The sequence below is a fragment of the Tachysurus fulvidraco genome, chromosome 5 (genome assembly GCF_022655615.1).
Source record: "Tachysurus fulvidraco isolate hzauxx_2018 chromosome 5, HZAU_PFXX_2.0, whole genome shotgun sequence".
Classification (NCBI taxonomy): domain Eukaryota; kingdom Metazoa; phylum Chordata; class Actinopteri; order Siluriformes; family Bagridae; genus Tachysurus; species Tachysurus fulvidraco.
Window position 1 is genome coordinate 11,694,186 of NC_062522.1, and position 21,515 is coordinate 11,715,700.

The following is a 21,515-nucleotide window of genomic DNA, read 5'->3' on the forward strand; positions in this document are numbered from 1 at the left end:
ACCAAACACATTTTTTTTTAAACACAAACATCTTAATAGACTAAAATGAGAATTTGGAACAGTACAATATGTGCTAGTATAAAGTTCATAATTTTCCTTTGTTTTGTACAACTAGCCTGTGCAAACATTATTTGCTGTGATGTCAGAAATGATGACAGGCACACTTCCCGTCTATCCTGACTCTAAATGATTTGTTTATCATGCTGTGGTGTCACTTTTCCCATCCTGCCTTGGAAACGCTCCACTCCAAGCCAAACGTTTCACTGTCGTACACTGGGGATCCGCCAATCGCATCTTTAATAGCCAGACAACAGCACACACAAACACTGGCAGCATTTACTGGCTGAGCTGTGTGCTCTACACTAGGATGTGCTACATAATGATTGGAATGTGTTGACAGAACACAATAATACATTTAAGACACAATGTGACCTGGACTCACAAAGTTTAAGGCAGGAAGCAGTCTAGTCTGAATAGCTGTGCCAGATATATTCAGTTCTAACTGGGTTTCTGCCTACAGTCATCTCTATATTCTTTTTAATATGGATGTAAAACCATATGATGTGTCCCCCAAAATAGCCTTTATACAATTTTAATTGAGGTCTTTCATCAGACTCAAAGCGGTTGGAGACATTTATGATGGATCTTTATAATGAAGGAAATGTTCTATTCTTAAGATCATTTATAAATATTTGAGTCACTTAATCACTGGACTTTTTTCTGTATTAAAGGTGCATATTTTAGTGGGATTCCAGGACTAATATTATAATATTATATATAATTAAGTTACTTTTTTAATGAAAGCTTTTATCATGTATTCATTCATCAACTTCTAGCAACACAATCTTTATTATTTATTTATTTATCTATCTGTCTGTCTATCTATCTATCTATCTATCTATCTATCTATCTATCTATCTATCTATCTATCTATCTATCTATCTATTTATTTAGTTATTTATTTAAATATCTATCTATCTATCTATCTATCTATCTATCTATCTATCTATCTATCTATCTATCTATCTATCTATCTATCTATCTATTTATTTATTTAGTTATTTATTTAAATATTTGTTATATTATTTTCATATGAAAGCACTTTACCATATTCAGTACTACACTAATTTTCTTCTAAATACTGTATATATGCTTCCTAGCTAGCAGAAATCAGTATCAGGCAATTACATACTAGCAGGCTAAGTATTTCAATGTATATTCAAATGCTTAGATTTATATTGTATGTGCCTGTCATATTTTATTGTTTTATATTCCTTTTATTCATGAAGTCTACAGTTAAGTTAACTTGATTGCTCAGTCTTCTGTGGGGTAAAATAACAAACTTTACTTGATCTGGTACAGTACTTAGTAACAATGGGGATTTCTACAATAGGAAACTGAAATGACATGTAATAAAACACTCTGTGTAGCTAGGGATTGAATGAGATGTTTTCTCACTCCAATAACTGTAATCCAAATGTGGAAACTTGTTTAATACCGTATATCAGCAATATTGCACTGCTATATTGCAGCTGTCATGTGGCTGTAACAGCCCTTCTCTACCCTTCACATAACTGTACTTTTACATTAAATGTGTCTTTGTTGTGGAACAGCCTCCTATTAGACATCAGGTGTGACCTAGTAGTCCAGGTCTTTAAATCAAGAGAAAATACATACTTTTGCCAAAAATAGCATTTTGATTGGGGGCACGGTGGCTTAGTGGGTAGCACGTTCGCCTCACACCTCCCGGGGTCGGGGTTCGATTCCTGCCTCCGCCTTGTGTGTGCGGAGTTTGCATGTTCTCCCCGTGCCTCGGGGGTTTCCTCCGGGTACTCCAGTTTCCTCCCCTGGTCCAAAGACATGCATGGTAGGTTGATTGGCATCTCTGGAAAATTGTCTGTAGTGTGTGAGTGAATGAGAGTGTGTGTGTGTGCCCTGTGATGGGTTGACACTCCGTCCAGGGTGTATCCTGTATCCTGCCTCGATGCCCGATGACGCCTGAGATAGGCACAGGCTCCCTGTGACCCGAGAAGTTCGGATAAGCGGCAGAAAATGAGTGAGTGAGCATTTTGATTTGTGTGATTGCATTAGAAATACAGCTCCTCTTAACAGTGTTCTGTGTTTCATTTGTGTTTCTTTATACGTATGTGTTTTAAAAGCTCTTAATGTGTACAACACTTTTTTTTGTCAATTTTGTTGTTTTAAATGTACTTTATAAATAGATATACATTTTTCTCACTTACTGTAACCACAGCAGCTGCTTTAGAGTGAACTGACAGATCTGTTATGTAATAAAACCTCAAGTGAAAGTGGGTGCATCTGTTGTTCATCAAAAAGTGTTTCAGAAACAGAAAATTAGAACAAACAAATATGTGTGTTTTATTGTAGGTCAGAACTGTAGAAGGGTAGTTTTGGGATTTTCTGTAAAAAATAACGCAGCTTTTTTTAATTTCTGTTTGTATATCTAGTTTATTAATCTGGGTTATTAACCTAAGGATACCATTAGGTTGTTAAATATTATTATATATATTTACATCATAAAATATACATTAAGCCTTAAATATATGGTGTTCTGTAGATATAAATAAAATGATGAAGTTGTGAATGTGGATTAGTGTAGATGTCAAACCTAATTAACTCAACATTTCTGGATGCCACCTAGCAATCAAAGAAGCAACTCTCACAGTTCGATTCAGTTGAACGAGTGGTAGGGTGAAAGATTCGAATCAGTAAGGTGAGTCGCAAAACCCGTGGTTAGAATGTTGCCAGAGTGAATGAAAGCCCACATCCTAGACCAAGTTTATTTTTAAATTGGAAAATGCAGCAGCAATAAATAGAAATGTGTTCAACCCAACCCTTATTAAGTCTTGTGGTTAGGGGAGTGAGGATGACTTGAGGTTATCCTAGAAACCTAAAAGCTGATATCCACTTAACCTATAAAGTGGAAAATGTTGCTTATTGCTAGAATTTATGTATTACATTACTAAATAAATAAATAAATAAATAAATAAATAAATAAATAAATAAATAAATAAATAAAAGCGAAAGCACCAACCCATCAATTAATGCATGATACGGGTCTATCTGGCAACCAGGTGTCGGGATGATAAACTGAGCGCAGTGAAGATTTTGCATAGGAGTGGAGGAGCTCCGCCTAAACACGAATGGGTAGGGCAAGTATGGGAAAGGAAGATGAGCTGGGAGATTGAATAAAGCTCGCAAGCGTTAACAGCAACTACTACAGAAGATCAGCGGGAGGGGAATGAAAGAGACAATGCGTTTTACGCATCGGGACGCAGCTCCATACCGAGTTGGATAAGAGACTAAAGAGTACCTACAAGAACCATCAGAAGAACATCTCACACTGACCTCCTGCACTACTCTTCATGTGTATTAGCACTTCTTTAGAGGTGTTATGTTCCATTAGTTGAACCTCGAATTGATAACTCTCAGCTCAATATGTACCAGGGGCACCTGCAGGTAAGCGGCTGATCTTCATCACCTAATAAATCCATCACTTCCAAGCGGGTTGATTATGATTATGCATGATCAGCGTTTCTTCTTGCGTGAACTACTGAGTGAAAAGTTGCTCCTGAGTCTGCAATGCTTATATGTTCAAGCACCAGCATCAGCCTGCTGTATCTCACAAATAAACGCACCAAGAGATTCTTTTTCTTGTGGTTGAGGTGGTGACATGAACTGGACATCTTTTTTTACCTCTTTTACATGTGAAGTGCATGTGGTCCACATTTAATAGATTTTAAAAAAGGTACATCAGTGGCATTTATTGCTCAATTATGTTATTTATGAAAGTACTGTATGCTGTGCTAATGTGTTTTATAATATATATATATATAGTTTTATCGTGATATTTAAAGTTTTAAGTCTATATTTAAATCTTTTTTAAATTAATTTTAAACTTTAATGTATATATTAATTAATTTATTTTATTCTTATTTCTTCTTCTTCTTATATATTTATTTCTTTTTCGCACTTTTCTGTTTCAAAACTTATGTAAAGCAGCTTTGAGACAAAGGGAAACTGTTAAAAGCGCTATACAAATTGAATTAAATTAAATTTTCACTTTTAAGATAAACACTAAGGGACAAAAGCTCTACCCTTTATGGTACCACCCCAAAGACAAGAAAAAGTACCTGTTTTGTACCTTAGTTCTGAGAGTGGCAAACTGGTACAGTGACATAATAACTTTATTCATTGGTGTTAGCCAAAAAAAACCCTGCAAAAAACAAACAAACTGGGTGTCATATTGCACATGCCTGACCAGATGTGGACCACTGAATAAAAAAAAAACTACAGCTGATTAATAATTTGCATTACAAACTCTGTTGAATATAAAATTAAAAACTTTTTTATATTTATATCTATATCTTTCTGGACACAAATGGACACTGAAGTCACATGAACTGAATGTCCCAAGTATACTGCCATTTGATAATTTTCCACCTCATGTTAACCACATGATGTTAATGATCAGGTCATGGTAAGGTTTTGTAGGTGTGTTAGAGCAGAGAAGCCACCAATGTGTGCTGGACTCCAGCTCTGCACTGAGAGCCGTTTCTCTCTTGCTCAAGCGGGACAGAGCTCGGCTTGTGAGGGTCCCTGAACACAATTTTGCCTGGCCCATTTCCCACAAGCTAATCAGTGATTAGGTTATTAAGTGCAATCTTTGTAATTGACTTACAACCTTTTATTTTACCAGCTGGGCAGCAAAAGCAGGCTAAACACTATAGTTCGTAAAGACTCTAGCATATTGGCAGAAATGGCATGTTCAGCAACTCTTACTTACATTTACACAACAACAATGGCATATTTATATAATATGTGTGGCGTTGGACTTACTCTTAAACTGATGTTCACAAATGAATACTATTATATTAACAGCATATATTGTGTTATTTTACAGTACATGCTGTGGGTTCCAGACAGTATTGTAGCTTGTAGTGTGGGTTTATAAAACTACAGTACGGATTGTTTATCTTGGTTGTGTTCTTATGTTAAGCAAGAGTGTGAAAAATGTTGTAATGACTGTGCTCAGTAGAATACCCAGTGTTAAATTAACACCCACAGTGTTGAATGGATGCTTAGAGTGTTCAATTACAGTACCTCCACAGTGTTTATTTTCATCCAACTGGAGATGCAGTATTTACTGTCCCCTCTAGAGACCAAGAGGATTAATACATTTTTTTTCTGGGTATGAATGGTTATAAAGCTTGTATTAAATCAGCCCAAACAAATCGGCTAATCTCTGAACAGGCATATTCTTATCAGGTATAAAATGGTAAGTGCATGCGTGATAGATGGAATAGCATATATTATCTATATCTGGATAGATAGAACAGTGCATTTATATATTTTGTAGTAATGGATTATATAACTCTATAGCACATAAGATTTTGGAAATTTCTCTACGATCATCTTGAGGAACAGCAATTCTGTAATGTGGGTTGCGGTGCATTTTTCATCTTACAAACATTAATCTCAAGGCTGTGAGTGTTCACATTTAGTTAGAATTTAAGGCTGTGTCCTAAACCGCACAACACACATAAGTACTGTCACTAAATAGTAACCCAAGTATTCACCATTGCTCAGAATCACTTATCTGTTTTGAGTATAAAAAAACTGCATGCGCATTAGTGTTGTCACAGTATCTCAATAGTAGATAAAGAACAAATCCTCTCAAAATTAACTTGTCTCTTAGCTACCATCACCCTGTTAGCTCTCACTGTGACTTCCTGACTGTTAGCAGTAGTGCCCATGCAGCTCTAACCCCCACTGTGTAACTGTGCTCATTCTGTGGAATTATAAACCATATATATCATCCGTATATTATCCAGAACGAAGCAGATGTAGTGATTAAGCAGTTGCTATATAGAATATAAGCTCTAGTTGAGACAAAAAGGTTTCTCCTCTGTAAACTCACATCATTCTTTAAGTACCAGATCGCAGGCTGAACTTAGGGGTCGTTCCCTGAGGTTTTTTTGCAGGTTTAAACTCTGCTACGGTACGTCCGATGAGCGTGAGTAATCTGAACCTACTGCTTTTTGTCTGATCTAGTGAAGACTATATTTGTTGTGCCAAAGTTTTTTGAAAAGCATGAAAAAACTTTGGCACAACAAATATAGTCTTCACCAGATCAGACAAAAAGCAATAGGTTCAGATTATTCATGCTCATTGGACATAGCAGAGTTTAAACAACAACAAAAATTGGGGAAAAAAACACCTCTATCACACTTCAGCTTCTATTATTCATAAACTGTGTCATTAATTCTTAGTCATTTATTTTGTAGATCAAAGACAGAAAACAGCTGGATAACAGTCCACTGCACATGCTGTAGATTATATATCAAACTTTTCAAACAAAATACAGTGATCATCTATAACATTAAATCCATCTGCCTAATATTGTGTAGATTCCCCTTGTTCTACCAAAATAGCTCTGATCCATCAAGACATGAACTTTTCAAGACCACTGAAGGTGTGCTGTGGTATCTGGCCTCAAAGCATTAGCAGCAGGTCCTTTATTTTCAGTAAGTTTTCAGACAGTTTTATAATTTTTGGGAAACTAGTTGAACTTGTAGAACATTTTGGGTTACAGGTCTTCTGGGTTTTTCATTTGATTGCTTTTAACTTAGAGATTTTTCCTTGAGCTCAATGGAAGTGTTGGCTGATTGACTGCAATAAAGAAGTTTGCTCATTCTCATCCAGGTCTGGAGAGTCATCTCGTTGTTTTATTTGTATCAATTATAGTGTTATCAGTACAGTTTAGAATAAATAGTTAATATTCAGCTAAAAGTCTAAGAGTGCGGTTCACCCTGCGATATGTCCACTTGGAGGCGGGCTCTCTGAGTGGATACCACAGATTGTATGGATTGAGAGCTGGTGAATTTGTAAGCCAAGTCAACATTTTGATCTCTTTTTCATGTTCCTCAAACCATTCCTGAACAATATTTGCAGTGTGGCCAACACATCGACTTAACGAACTGACTGTTCTCTTGCTGCCTAATATATCCCACAACCTTAGATACAATTGTAAGATATATTCAATATTATTCACTTTACCTGTCAGTGGTTTTAATGTTATGGCTGATCGAATAAATCCAATTTCATAAACAAGCCAATAGGTCCAATAAAATAAACAAGCAATTCATATTTATTCATTATTGTTTACAAAACATTTTCTAGAATGACTGAATAAAAAGAACACTGAAATATTTTCAGCACTATTTTTATGAGCATTTTTCTAAGTATGATTAAATAAAAGGCCTGGTATTATTCAGCTGAACCAGCTGTTTTGCAATTCAGGAACAAAGAAATCCCAGCTGATGTATACTTGAGGGTTACCCAGCACCTGCTAGAGCCTCATATGAGAGAGAATAACATTTTCCCTGTTGAGTAAAAGGTAATTCACAGGCAAATTTCCTCTCAGTGAAAATCTGAGGTTTTAAGTGTACTTCATGAGTGTTTCTGTTGGTATGCCTCTGTGAACAGATCCATGGATTACAATCCAAGGATACCAATATTAATAAATCGAAATTTGTTCAACTCTTATTGCTTTCCTGCAGCATCATTGAAAAAATCCTGGAAACTGATCTCCACTTATTACATCTGCAGTGACAGATACACAGTCCACAGTGACAAAGTCGTAATAAACATCATACTCACCTAACACACTAGAAGGCATCAGAAATCAATAATTCCCACTGACTCCCTCCCTGCAGAGTTTCTCTTGTCATGTCAAAAGTTCTCTTTTTAACGGCAACATAATGAGATTAATTAATGTTATTGCAGTGACACTTTCCAGACATGTATCTGCTTATGCTTAATACAGTAGAATACAACACAACAGCCTCGTCAATTATAATCTTTTACTGGAACAAGATCCATCACATCACTAGAAATTTAATCTGGTTTATGAGACAGAGAATGAATCTGGTCTTTATGTTTGAACAAACAAGCATACCAGATGTCTTGAATGAAAGAAGCATGAATCCAATAATTTTGGAAGCAATGGCAATTACTTAGATGATTACAGCTTGCAATAGTGAGGCAGTGGTTTAGGATTTAGGTGAGTACATTTGGTGCTTTGAGTTGGCTAAGAGAATTCAATTCGGTTATCATGAGTTATCTGAAAGCCGTTATCTGCTGCAGTGATCTTTCCATCTCACTCTTGGCATTGCTGTTATACTGGAACAGATAAAACACCTTGTGTAACTGAGTATATATATATATTTTTTGTTCCACTGCTGAAAGTGTGTGACCTTCAGGATCTTGATATAGTTGATGTGTTTGAAATACCTGCCTTTTGTGTGGTTCAATTCCCTCAAGCAAGCTTAATTGAGTGGCAAGTTGATATGTAAGGGACAGTCAGAAGTGTGAAAACTTTTTCACACTTTTAACAAAGTTCTGAAAGCGACAGGCTTTTCTTTGACTGAAATATGTTAATAGCATTTTATAACCTGGTTAAGTTACAATGGTTAGAAATTGCACTGATTGATTACCACTTATATTTTGAGAGCTGATTATGTCCATTTATTAACGCGCATAAATATACAACAGTTCACTGAAACTCGAATTGATTCATGAACTTTAAGAAAATTACACTTATCTAGCTTATTCAGACATTTTTTGGATCGACTGATTGTTTTCACCCAAGAACCTTCTTATCTGTCATTGTCTTTGCAGTTTGATCTCAGCATAGGCACGATTAAGCACAAGTAAAAACCTTTCCTCAGTGTTTTTGTGTAATATCTTTATGGTTATAGACAGAAATCCCCTATCTCAGCCACAAGAGCCTGTAATTTTATAGACCAGCAAATTTTTTCTGTGAATCTTTATTCAGTATTTCTCTTTATCAGATTTCATATAGAAAACATCCGATTTAATCAGTTATAGCTGAGCTTGAATATTGAAACCTCCAGTATTATTTCTGTTATGTTGTCATGCAGGCATTCCCTTGCCCATACACTTATCTCATATAAATGAATGATGAGTTATTGTGAGTTTAAAAACATTGTATGGAGAATTTGCAATATCTAAACATCATCCCCTCATGTGCAAGAAGGAAGAGTTGGATTCACACAGACACTAAAACTGAAATCAACACTCAAACAAAGTTTTTCTGTGTTCCTGCACTGCATGTGTCTCTCTAAATTTCTCAAATCCTGAAGTGCTGAGGATGCAGTCCTCTTGAGCATGTTTAGCCTTTTGTGCCTTGGTGAGACAATTTTTGGTGCACTTTCTTTCTGAAAGCTCAGCAGGGGCTTTTTTCTTGTTGCCTTTAACTGCACTGCCTATGAAAGTGATGGAGCGTGTAGCAAATGTTGGGGAGAAGTGCAGCAGCCCATCTGGAGCTCTCACACAATGAAAGCTTTAGGGACACCTCATAACACACTTGAGAAGTATTCTGGTGTTTAGGTGTGGGAGTGTATATGACTTGTTTATGTGAATGGTGTTGCAGTGCTTTGATATACTACATCCAGGCAGGTGGGGCCCCACAATTATGCAGGCGATTTAGGAAAGACGGTCCTTATGTCCTTTCTGAGTTCCCTCTAGCGACAAAGAGGCTTAATGATTTGGATGTTGACATTGTTCCTAGTAAATCAATTTAAGCAAGTGAGGTATTTTCCGATTAAGCACAACTGATCTTATCAGATATCAGATAGCATGCAGAGTTGATTTATATAACAGCGTACACAGTCTTTTTTTTTAATACAATATTTATATTTAAATCAAGTGATTCCAGGTTTAATAATGCTAACACTGCAGTTATTACTTATGTAATGATTATTTCCCTGACAAACTGTATAGTATCATAAGCCACATAGACAAGTATCTCTGTGGTCATTTAGCAACTTTCCAACATTTTCAGCCAGTGTACGGTACATGACACCAATATGATGCTGATTGTTACTTTTCCTTTAAAAGCTTCCTTTGCTTGTCAGATGTATTAACCTCCGAGCAAGACATACTGTATGTTTCATATGTTTTTAGATAACATTTACAGCATTTGGCAGACTGATGCTGATGTGTAGTAAAATGCAGCTCTGCTTTCTGAAGTTTCAATAACTGAGCCTGCCGAGAATTGTACAATAAAGAGAGATAGATGACAGCTTTTCAAAGCCTAAAATCAGCAGACCATCTGTCTCACTCAAGGTGTGCTGTCTGCTAGCAAGTATAATTACAGCGCTGACTCAAGGAGACCATTAGTGCACTCATCTCAGTGCTTTCCCTCTCACTGGAAGCTTTTGAAATGCTGACTCGCCATTATGAAATCTGCTCTTCTGTGGGGAAATATAGATTTTTTTAATATTCTATAAAAGCTGATTAGGTCAAGTATGTCACTTCTCTTGAGGCTACTTATAAGGATGAAATGCAAGGCTAGCTTGGGAGATACTGGGCAGGAGAAAAGGACGGTGCGCTCAAAGCCTCTGGAGAAAAACAAAAACTATGCCATGGAATCTTGATTTTATTTTTTTCATTAAGCCACTGGAAAAGGCATGAGTGGCTTATTCTAGAGATGTTTCATAATGTAATAGATATAGTATAAATATGAAAACAAAATGTTTCATGTGGAGAAACCAATATAATACTGCTTCTGGGTCAACAGTTAGATCCCAAGATCTGGCTACTTTCTGTGCGAATTTTCACATATTTTCATATATTTATTTTTCGTGTGTGTGTATGTCCAGTTTCTTCCCAGCTCCCCAAAACATGCTCATATGTGAAGTGATTACGGTAAAATGGCCTCAAGATGTGAATAAATGTGTTTGTGTGCAAGGTGTATATTTCTACCTCATACCCAGTGTTTTCAAGATAGACTTTGGATCCACCTCCATCCTGAACATAATAATGAAATTAAATGAATGAATGAATAAACAAGTAACATCTGCAAGTGTAATAAAAAAAAATTATTAGAGATATAGTTTCTCTAAGACATCAGTGATATGTTGCTTTTTCCATCCAGTATTTGAAATGAATATAGATTTCAATACTTTTTTAATCAAATATTGTTCTGTGCTTCAACTAACTTTTTTGTCTTCTCTGACCAGTAAACCAGATGAGACAATCTAACTGAAAAATATTTTAATACCAAATACCCAGGTTCCAGGTGAAGCAGTGGTAAAGTGTTTGCTCTGTAATCAGGATATTGAATGTTTATGGCCTTACCGTCTGTGTTGACTTCTTTAATGCCATGGCTCTTTTTGATATTGTTTTATTTTAGAAGAAATGTGTGGCATATTGAGTAAGTCTCTGGAGATATCAAAGGGAAACCTTAAACTTGTTTGAAATGTGTGATTTAATGCTTTAGTCACTGTTGTAAAATATTTGTATTTATGTGCTTGATATTGTGAATTTTCACACTGAGAAAATATTTGAAATAATCCTTACAAGGCTCAGGCACACTATCAGGATTTACGACACTGAAGCGCTTTCCGTGATCCAATTAATGGCCATAAAAAGCTACCTCTATTCTCTGACTAATCAATCAGTGAGATCTAAACATTTCTGCCTAGTTGGTTGGTACTGCTGCTTTGGCATGATGATCGTTTATTGTTTTAATATATGCAAATCTTCAGCATGATGTTAATGCAAATTTGACTCTCCCAGCAGTCTGGCAAAGGTAAAAATAGTGGTGTTTTATTTATATATTTGTGTGTGTATATATATATATATATATATATATATTTCTGTTGATAGCCATATAGGCAGTAGGATTGTTTTTTGTTAGATAAATTGAATTTTGTAATAAAAGAACAGAACATGTTCCCCCTAGGCTGTATTCATAATTGGGCTAAAATGGGCTTGCCGAGTCTTGCTTTAATTTCCACCTTTATGCTTCAGATGTGCTCTCGAAAGTGCTACATCTCTATTTAAGATCTCTCAGAGATCAGAGTGCAATGCCCTGTAACAGCACAGGAACTCAATGAGCCATACACATTCATCTGGATTGTGTCAAGGCATTGAGTGTTTAGGGAGAGGCAGGCATCTGGCTCGGTGTTATCATATTCAAGCATAAAGGTTCCCTATTGACATGATGACACTTATGTATTCAACAACAGAACGTTCGGTCAGAGGTCACAATTCAAGCATCTTGAATACACACTACTGTATATATGGATTTTGATGTTTCTGTATTAAAGTTCTTCCGTTTAAACTTTTAAGGCACTTTCATTAAAAATGTAGGGCAAGCTTGTTCAACGAAAGGTGGTAAAGGTCTAGACAATTAAAATTCCTAAATCCTGGTTAAGCAGCTAAAACAACTGAATAACAGAGACACTTAGCATTTTAATGCTCAAATGTTAATGATGGTTTATGGTTAAAAATAAGGCAAGGTGTTTTGTTTTGTAGCGGTGCATCACATACCCACACTGTTGATGTGATTCAGTATTGAATATGATTTGAAAATTGTATATTTGTGAAAAGTGTATACTTCTCTTTATATTTATCTTTAAAAATTTGGTTTTCATAATCAATCTTTTTTTAAAGTCATGTTGTTACTTTAACTAATCAGACCAGACTGGGTAAATAAAACAAATAAACCTCTAATGGTCTGTGCAAAAGCTTTTTTTTAATAAGCTGCTTTCATCATTTACATGAAAGCGCATGTTTGGCTGAACAGAGGATCTGCTCCAGATCTTTACGCACTGCCTCTGAAAAGAAAAAGAAAAAAACAACTCTGAATTGTAAATGTTTTTATACATCCTTTATTGGGAAGGATAATTTGTGTTATGGATCACACATGTTCACCAATGTGTGAATCATATGAAGCATGAGCAGGCATTAAGTTTGTAATGTCAATGTAAGACCTTGTCCATGGTTTATGGACTTAGCTATTAGTAGCCTGGCTGAAATTTTAGATTTTGAGTTTTGATTTTATGCACAGACCTTTTTTTTGTTTATCCTTACTGATTCTAAAGTATGTTTAAAAATGTTTAACGCACATTTAGCTTTTATGGAACTCGTTAATTACGTTTAAAAAAAAGCTGAAATGAATAATGAGCCCATGCAAAGCTCACAGACAAAAGCAATGGGATCCGGTGGTTCAGAATTCTATTGGTCCAACAAAGATGAATTCAATATAAATGTATTATGTAATTATTTAAATTTACTCATATTCATTTCTGTTTTTCACTCTCTGTCTCTTCTCGCTCTCTTTCAGCTGCTAAAGCCTGCCAGCAGCTTTTTTAAAACTGCTCCACAGAGATCAGAGAGAAAATACAAAGGCTGCTCTGATTTTGCAAATTAATTTTAAGAGCTTATTTGCGACACAAACAAATAATTGGACTCAAAGCTTTGTTATGTAATGTTTGGAAGGGAATAAAAACGGCCACGATGAGGATCCTGAGACTCTTGATACCAGTGAACCAGATAATTACTGTAAGATGATATGAGTGTAATTGCATGAAATGAGATCGCTGCCGTTGAGGATCAGCAGGGTGTCATCAATGCAGTCAATATGCTTTAAGATATTGCAGACCTCATACTTTTTTTTCATGACGTTATCTTTTCAGTTACTATTGGGATTACATGTAGTAGCATCTGTTTCTTGGAGACAGATGACACTGTTAACTTGTCTTTCTTCTTGCCATTTTCAGACATACTGTACTTATCTCTTTTTATGTTGAGGGGATAAATGAGGTTTTTCTTGCCTTCTTCTTTCAGAAGTGTGAACTGCTGATCACCTGCTCCCTTTTGTAGCCTCTCCGAGGATGTACAATACCAGCTGACCTTCTATCTGTGTTAAGTAGACTGGGAAAGGGGGATTGTGTGTTCAAAAATATACTCTCTTATGCTCCTTCGCACTGGTCTTATAAAGATTATGTACAGTAAGCGACCATAATAGTAATATATATTATCTTAATAAAGGGGGGGGAACGGTGGCTTAGTGTTTAGCACGTTTGCCTCACACCTCCAGGGTTCGGGGTTCGATTCCCACCTCCGCCTTGTGTGTGTGGAGTTCTCCCTGTGCCTCGGGGGTTTCCTCCGGGTACTCCGGTTTCCTCCCCTGGTCGAAAGACATGCATGGTAGGTTGATTGGCATCTCTGGAAAGTGTGTGATTGTCCATAGTGTGTGATTGTGTGAGTGAATGAGAGTCTGTGTATGTGTGCCCTGCGATGGGTTGGCACTCCGTCCAGGGTGTATCCTGCCTTGATGCCCGATGACGCCAGAGGCACTGGCTCCCCGTGACCCAAGGTAGTTCGGATAAGCGGTAAAAAATGAATGAATGAATGAATCTTAATAAAGGGTCTCAGAGTGAAGTACATGGGCAGTTCTGTTCTCTTAATCACATCCATGACCATTCTGTACCTTTAAATGAAAAAGAAAATAAGAATTGTTTCGATTAGGCACTTCTATAGGTACTATTAAGAGTCAAATAGCATCACTGAATCACTCCTCCATATATATGGTAGCTACAGTAAAAGAATAAACAAAGGAAAAATGGATACAAAAAAAAGGAGGTTATAATGATGTAACAGTATACTGGGGAGTCTAATATACAGTACAGTAGGTTCCAGAAATGCACCAGCACTTGAAGTGTGTGTTATATTTTTTGTGGACAGTACAGTAGATTCAGTTAGATGCATGGCAAAAAAAAAAAAAACACTTAGCTGCTTCAGCGAGGCTTCCCATTCATCTTATCTGACCTCCCTTCACAGAGGCAATGACGAAAACACAATGACTCACAGCCGGCAGCAGTTCCACCGCCACAGCACTAACCATCCTGAACATTCACCATGAAGGCACACAGAAAACAAATGGAGGTGCTATTGAGGCCACGGAGGGTGCTCTGTTTTCTAGCATGGTAGACGACAGTGAGCACATCTATTTTTGGGCTGACAAAGTGAGCCATGTCTTACTGGCCGCTAATGCATGGTACTTCCTGAATCGCACACATTTACTCTGAAAGCGTAAAGAGTGCAGAGGCGCTCAGTCAGCTGCACTGTCATCCGTCATGGGGAATCATTCAAATTATCAACAAACCGAAGGCTGAACACCTGCGAATGCATGTATTTAGGGTTGTGTATGTGTGTGCATGTGTTTGTTTATGAGAAAGCAATAGAGCTAGAAAAAAGATGATGATGGATATCGTTGAAAGATGGATATGAATATTATATATGTAACATCTGTGCAATGCAATATGCTTCTCTAGCCTCATATTCTGGGTGTGTCAGCCTGTTGTTTGAGATGCTATAAAATGCAACCATCCCTGTGGAATTCCACCTGCTGAAGCAGCCTGTTTGTCTGGCCAGACCCACTTATTCTGCAAACATGCGCTCTCAGCAGATTAACCCAGACACCTCTATAAATCTCTACCTCAGAGTCATAACACACTTCTTTTTTTTTTTTTTTTTTTACAACTTGAGAGATTATATATAGACACTAGATATTCTTTGCCCTGAACTTTACAGTCTCACATTTTTAAACCAATTACCTTCTGGAAAAAGGCTTCTTATTCTTAAGGCTTCATTCTTTCATTTAATATTCAGTTTTTTTCTTTTGGTCAGGGACACAAATACACTGCACAGATACTTTTTCTCACAGTATAACACATATAGTCATTCACCCATAGAGGTTATTTTAAGTAGCCATTTCGCTTACTGGCATTTTTTAGGGAGGTCAGAGCAAAAACAGAAGAAAAACTCATAGACATGGGAAGAATATGAAAAAGACAGGCAGTAACACTAGCTCAGGATGCCAGCGTACCTTTCTCAGTGCACGTCAATCCAAAGACTGTGCAACCTGAAAGAAACATGTGAAGGTCCATGTGACTGACTTTGTGTAGCTCACCACATAAAGATTAGTCGTCAAAAGGAAATAATACCTTTGAAGGCCGGGCTCTATTTGCCAGCAAGAGGAGAAGTGGGCGCGCGCAGGTAAAAATGCACATTATTATTTCTCGAGTGGAAGAAACTGTGTGAAAAGGAGCTGAGAGAAAAGGTCAGGAGAAACGTAGTTTGCTGCTAAATGGAAGGAACTAAATGTTACCATTCACAGGAAATGCCATAAATGCTGACACATGAGCTGTAGTTGTAGTTAATGAATTTACAATGACATTTCGAAATTAATGGCAAAATTGTAATGTCAGTGTAAAACAAAATGAATGGCAAAACCAGCAGTGATGTATACCTTAATATACAAGACACTATGTTTAATGTATAAATATGAGCTCCACTACGACCTTTTGTTTTGTAACAATTATTTTGTCGGTGAATTATTTTGTCTTGATAACTCCTCAGGAGCCTAGAACGGCAATTACATGCTACCTACAGGCACTGTTGTTTCATTTTGTAGCTAGAGCAGCTGATACGAAAAGGTCAGTTATGACCGTGGCCCTGTCAAGGACTCCTGCTGTTCAACACAGTTGACAGCATTCCGAGAAAAACAAGAGTATCCCCCTGTATCATTTATTTATTACCAACAAAATCCCTGTCATCCCATCACCACTGAACTTCCTAACCATTTTTAAATAACAGTGTCATATTTCCTTTAATTAAAAAGATCAGGCAGTTCACAATGCTGCACTTTTTCCAATAAAGCTGAATAGCAAAAGGTTTCATTTCCTGCATCAATTCAATGACAGGCTCTGTTTTTTTTTTTTTATTCTACCCACAATATTATGCTTATATTATTCCGCAATGATTAGGCACTGTTTATTTTTAATGTGTTATGTATTTTTAATCTCCATATAAATTCACAGTAAACATTATTAGGAACACTTTATTTATCACCATTTATACATTTTTTAAAGCATGCCAATTATATGGCAGCAACACAATACATAAGATCATGCTGATACACCTTGTTAGTGAGAGAGATCAGAGGAGAATGAGGAAGAACCCTCAGGTTCTTTAGCTGATAGGAGTGGAACCAGTGTGGTCTTTCACTGTAGGGTTTGATGTGTATTGCATGCTTTTCTGCTCACCGTGGTTGTAAATAGTGATTATACGATTTGCTATGGGCTTCTTGGCAGCTTAAACCAATCTGGCTGTTTTCCTTTGAATTCTCTTATCAACAAGGCGTTTCTACTGACAGAACCGTCACTTTTTGTACCATCTATGGACTCTTATGTGTGAAAATCACAGGAGATCCGCACTTTTTGAAATACTCAAACTTGCCCTCTGTTATTAACATTCATGACACAATCAAAGTAATAGATATCACACTTTTTCTTTATTCTGATGTTTGCTGTCAACATTAACGGAAAGCTGTGAAAGGAAAACGAATGATACTTGTTCACACATATTCAGAATAACAATGTATGTCCAATCAGTAGTTCAGAGTAGTTCAGAATACGTTTAAATTATCTATGTAGACTGGTCGCTTTGTTTGGGGAATGATCACCGATGACATGATTATCAGAGTCTCTTAAAGCTTTTGTGTAATCAGGGCCGAAGTGCTTCTCTAATCTTGAACAGAGCACTCTCATTCCAAAACAGGCTTGAAGACAATTTTTTTTACCAAAAAGCTTTCCATGATGAACTCTTCATGTAAAGTGATTAGCTTCTACAGTCTGACTATAGAAGTGCTCCCCTTCTTACAAAAAAAGCACAGTTCAGGCCATTGCTATACTTTGCTCATCTGAAAATATATTCCCTTCTTTCCAGTCTCCCTGAAAACTGATTGCCATCAAGCACTTTGTGTCTTTTTTAGTTGCTTAGAACAATGCTGCTCTGATGAAAAGAACACATCAAGCTGCGCACATCTGTCATTTAGGGCATGATGGAGTGGATGGGCTGACTCTGATGTGCACGAAATAGAGATAAAGTGAAGAGCCGAGAGTGGGGAAACGTCCGACTCAGTTTCATCACTTAGAACAGGCACAGTTCCTAAGATTAGAAAGCTGCTTTGTAACTCCATACGTTTGAGTCGATATGTGGAAGGCAGCCAATATGCTTTCTAAATCCGTTCACGCAGCAGACATAGAAGGGATGCCACACTCTGCACTGTGGAGAGTCCAGGGTACATACTAATATCATATAACCTAGATGCCCCTGCTACTCAATCCTCTGGAGAATTATGATCAATGTTGTACATGCTAAACCAGACCTTTTCACAGTTTTCTGGTTCGTAAAGAGCAAACATTCACTCTGCTATTTTTATCCCTAGCAATGAATATGTACATAATAGTGTTCAAACTTTCATCATTTCCAGGAAAGATAATATTGTGAGAATAATGAAATATTTGAGAGAGATTTTATGTCAGGTGAGATTTTAATGGATCACTGTAATTGTGCTATGCATATGAATGAAACTGAGAAATGAATCATGGCCATAAATGGGTATTCCATCACATTCCAATAAAAGATTCCAACTGGGTGATTTCAATGTGTGCCGACATGTGGTCCATGAAAACAGAGGTGATAAAGCCCAATCCAGTATCTGGCCTTGCACAGCTGCCCAAATGATAGAGCTCTACTGTCCTAATCTGCTCTCCAGATGCCAGGCTTAGCGCGAACATATCAGGACATCACTGTCCCTGCTTAAGCCGGCATCCACAGCCAAGAGTCAAGCTGGAAAGAATTCAACTACTTAAGGTTTGTTTGACAAGCAAAACATGACAAACAGGGATTCATTTAATGTAATACAGCACATACATACTGTACATCAGATGGGATTTCCGTGTGTTTAAGTCATATGGTAGATCAATGGTTAAGGTGTTTGATTACTGTTCAGAATGTGGTGAGTTCAAATACGAGGGCCCCCAAGCTGCTACTCCTGGGCACTTGAGCAAGGCCCTCATTTCTCGATGCTCGGCTGTATAAATGAGGTTAATGTAAGGTCTGGATAAGAGCATCTGCCAAATGTCATTAATGTCAACATGATCCAATAGCATTACATGAAATGGCCAGCTGCAGTGTGAACCCTGTAGCTGTTTTCATGTCAGGCTTCTAATTTCTTCATCTACTATCTCAGTTTAAAGCTCTCCATGAAATGTGGCCTCTGATTTTGCTTATTACAAACATTTGAATATGAGTCACAGATAAGAGAGCTTCTGTGGTTCTACATCAGGAAAACAGATGGATCTTTGCATTTCTGCATATTGAATGTAAATAGGTTCACAACATTTAAGTAAGAATGGATTTCCTCATGCAATATTTACTTTAGGAGAGAAAAAAAACAGTTCCCAAGGAGGTACAGCAGTAGATGTTAATAAGAACATCCTACCGTTGACATTAATGGCAGTGTTAGTCATTATTGCTCATAATAGAGTTTTATTCTGACTCAGAACACCCATGGGTCCATAAATCAACCCTAGAGGGCTGTAATTTTCTGAGAGCCTGTTTGATTAGCTTGTTTGGTCAATAGAATTAAACTGGTTTAATCCAAAAATCGAACTAAAATAAATAAACTATGAAGACAAATATTATTACCCAGAGTTAAATATGAGCTTAATATTTGAATAGTTAATATTGTGGGAATTGTTTATGTTCATAAAATACATCTTTACTGATGAGGTTCATGGAATCTATTGATAGTTAAAGGGGTCCCTGGTTGCAAAAAGTTTAACAGGCCTTGTTTGAAACTTGAATTTTCATATTAACCATAAAAATAATTGCTTTGGACAGGAAGGACAATGAAATCTATCAGTAGAACCCAATCTAAGAAGAGAGATGACTCAATACAACCTAATCTGCTGCATCTTTGAGGTATTGAGCCATTAGGATGAATGTAAAAGACTTGGAACAGAAAGTACTGTACTATCTCTTGCCTAGATCTAAGATTCTCTTGACAACTGACAAATGATCCCCCATTAACTGCCAGCTACGTTTGTGTGTAAATGACTAAATTACATCAGTGCTTATACGGTACCACTATCATTAATGTTTACTATGTAGATAACAAATCTGTGAATTTATATATGGTGTCTATAAAGTGGTGCAGGATTGAGTCCTAAAAATTCTTATTTTTGTATCTCTGGTTCCATCATCCTGAAGTCATGGCTTTTTTTAATGTTTTTTTTGTTTTGTTTTGTTTTGTTTTGTTATATGTCTGATTTAATGTATGTGGCTAACACATGCTCAAAATATTTTAATTTTTTGTTTGTGTTTTATGAAGATGTATGTTGGCTTTAAAATTCACAAATATTGTGTTCATTTGTAAAGATTATATTGATGTACAAACGTGTAAGAATCATTATCTTTTTAGCTTATTTTCATAATAAGCAGTAATATAAAATGTAATGGAAAAATCTTATTGACTGTTTGTCAAGTGACCCTGGGACATGCTAACTTCTGGGTTGGCCTACAAAAATATGTCATCCCTGCAGCACATTATACAGTAGATACAGGTTGTTAAGTGTATAAAGCTGTCTTTTCTATGTCAAATGTGTCTTGTGATATATAATAGATATGCACAAAAATGCTTATTAGAAGTTCTTCTTGAGTTTGTCATTCCTGGCCAGTATTAAATCCAAATTATTTTTCTGTCAGACTCGTTTCTGTTATGATTCAGCCCGGACTTTGGCCACGTGCACTTGTTTGTTTACGTTTCTCGTCACGTGTCTGCTCTGCCTTCGTCTGCTCCTCCCTGTCACCACACCTGGTCCTCATTGTCATCATTGTCTTGTGTATAAATGTGAGCCGCATTGCCGATGGCAGCGCGGAATCAACTGTTGTCCTGTCCTATCTTCAGTCCGTGTCTTGTTTCGTGTTTCTTTTGTTATTAAAACCTGTTTTGTTTTGCTTTCCTGCGTTTGGGTCCGCGTTCTGCCCCGCGTCATGACAGTTTCGTAGAGAGAGTTATATAAAAATATGTCCTTCAATTTCTCCTGACATAAAACCTTCCTTTGAGGTGTCTGCACTTAATAAAACGACAGTGATTAGTGTTCCTTCTGCTGGAACATTACCTCTTTTAATGTCAGTGTTCATTTTCATGTCATTCTGTCCAAGTGCATTTCCTGTTTTTATTATTTTTGGAATGACACATCAATATCTACACACATTTTAAAATTTATTGCTTTTAAAAAGGTCTACAGTTGGAGCCTATTCCGAATATTTGGATATACATTCAGTCTTGTGGTTTTGTTAATGTAGGCTTTCCTGTCTGGCTTATAAATGGGTTTCACTGTACACAGGACAGAGATATGTATCAAAATGCTGTGAAATTCTAAGTAAAGTGTATTCCATGTATGTGTGCATGGTGTGAATATAGCTTTATAGCCATGGTGTATTAAGCCTCTGTGTTGCTCAATTGCCCAGTCATTAAAAACGTGTGTTCTGAATAGAATATCACAAGAGTATGCTCTTTTTTTTTTTTTTTGCTATAGATTGAAGATCAAATGATGATTATGAGAAGATAGATCATCCACTTATCAGTTTACTAATATCCACTTTCAGTTTACTAATATTTTCATGTAGATGTGTTAAACAATTTGGAACATGACACCTTTTGTTTGAGCCTACCAATTTTTCAAGTGATCAGAAATATTGGAACAAAATTTCTTAACTCAAATTAACCTCCATCAAAGTTATAAAAAGACCAAAGTATGGAG

The 21,515-nt window shown here is 36.6% G+C and overlaps 1 protein-coding gene across 3 annotated transcripts in view; it reads left to right on the forward strand.

Moving 5' to 3' along the window:
- Positions 1–3,117: 3,117 nt before the first annotated feature.
- The window catches only part of pex5la (peroxisomal biogenesis factor 5-like a), a 66,129-nt gene continuing 47,731 nt past the window's right edge, over positions 3,118–21,515 (forward strand). For all 3 annotated transcript variants that reach the window (XM_027147302.2, XM_027147303.2, XM_027147304.2), the window contains exon 1: positions 3,118–3,480. In XM_027147302.2, the coding sequence (XP_027003103.2) occupies positions 3,460–3,480 (21 nt within the window). In that variant the 5' untranslated portion in view covers positions 3,118–3,459. The remainder of the gene's footprint in view (positions 3,481–21,515) is intronic.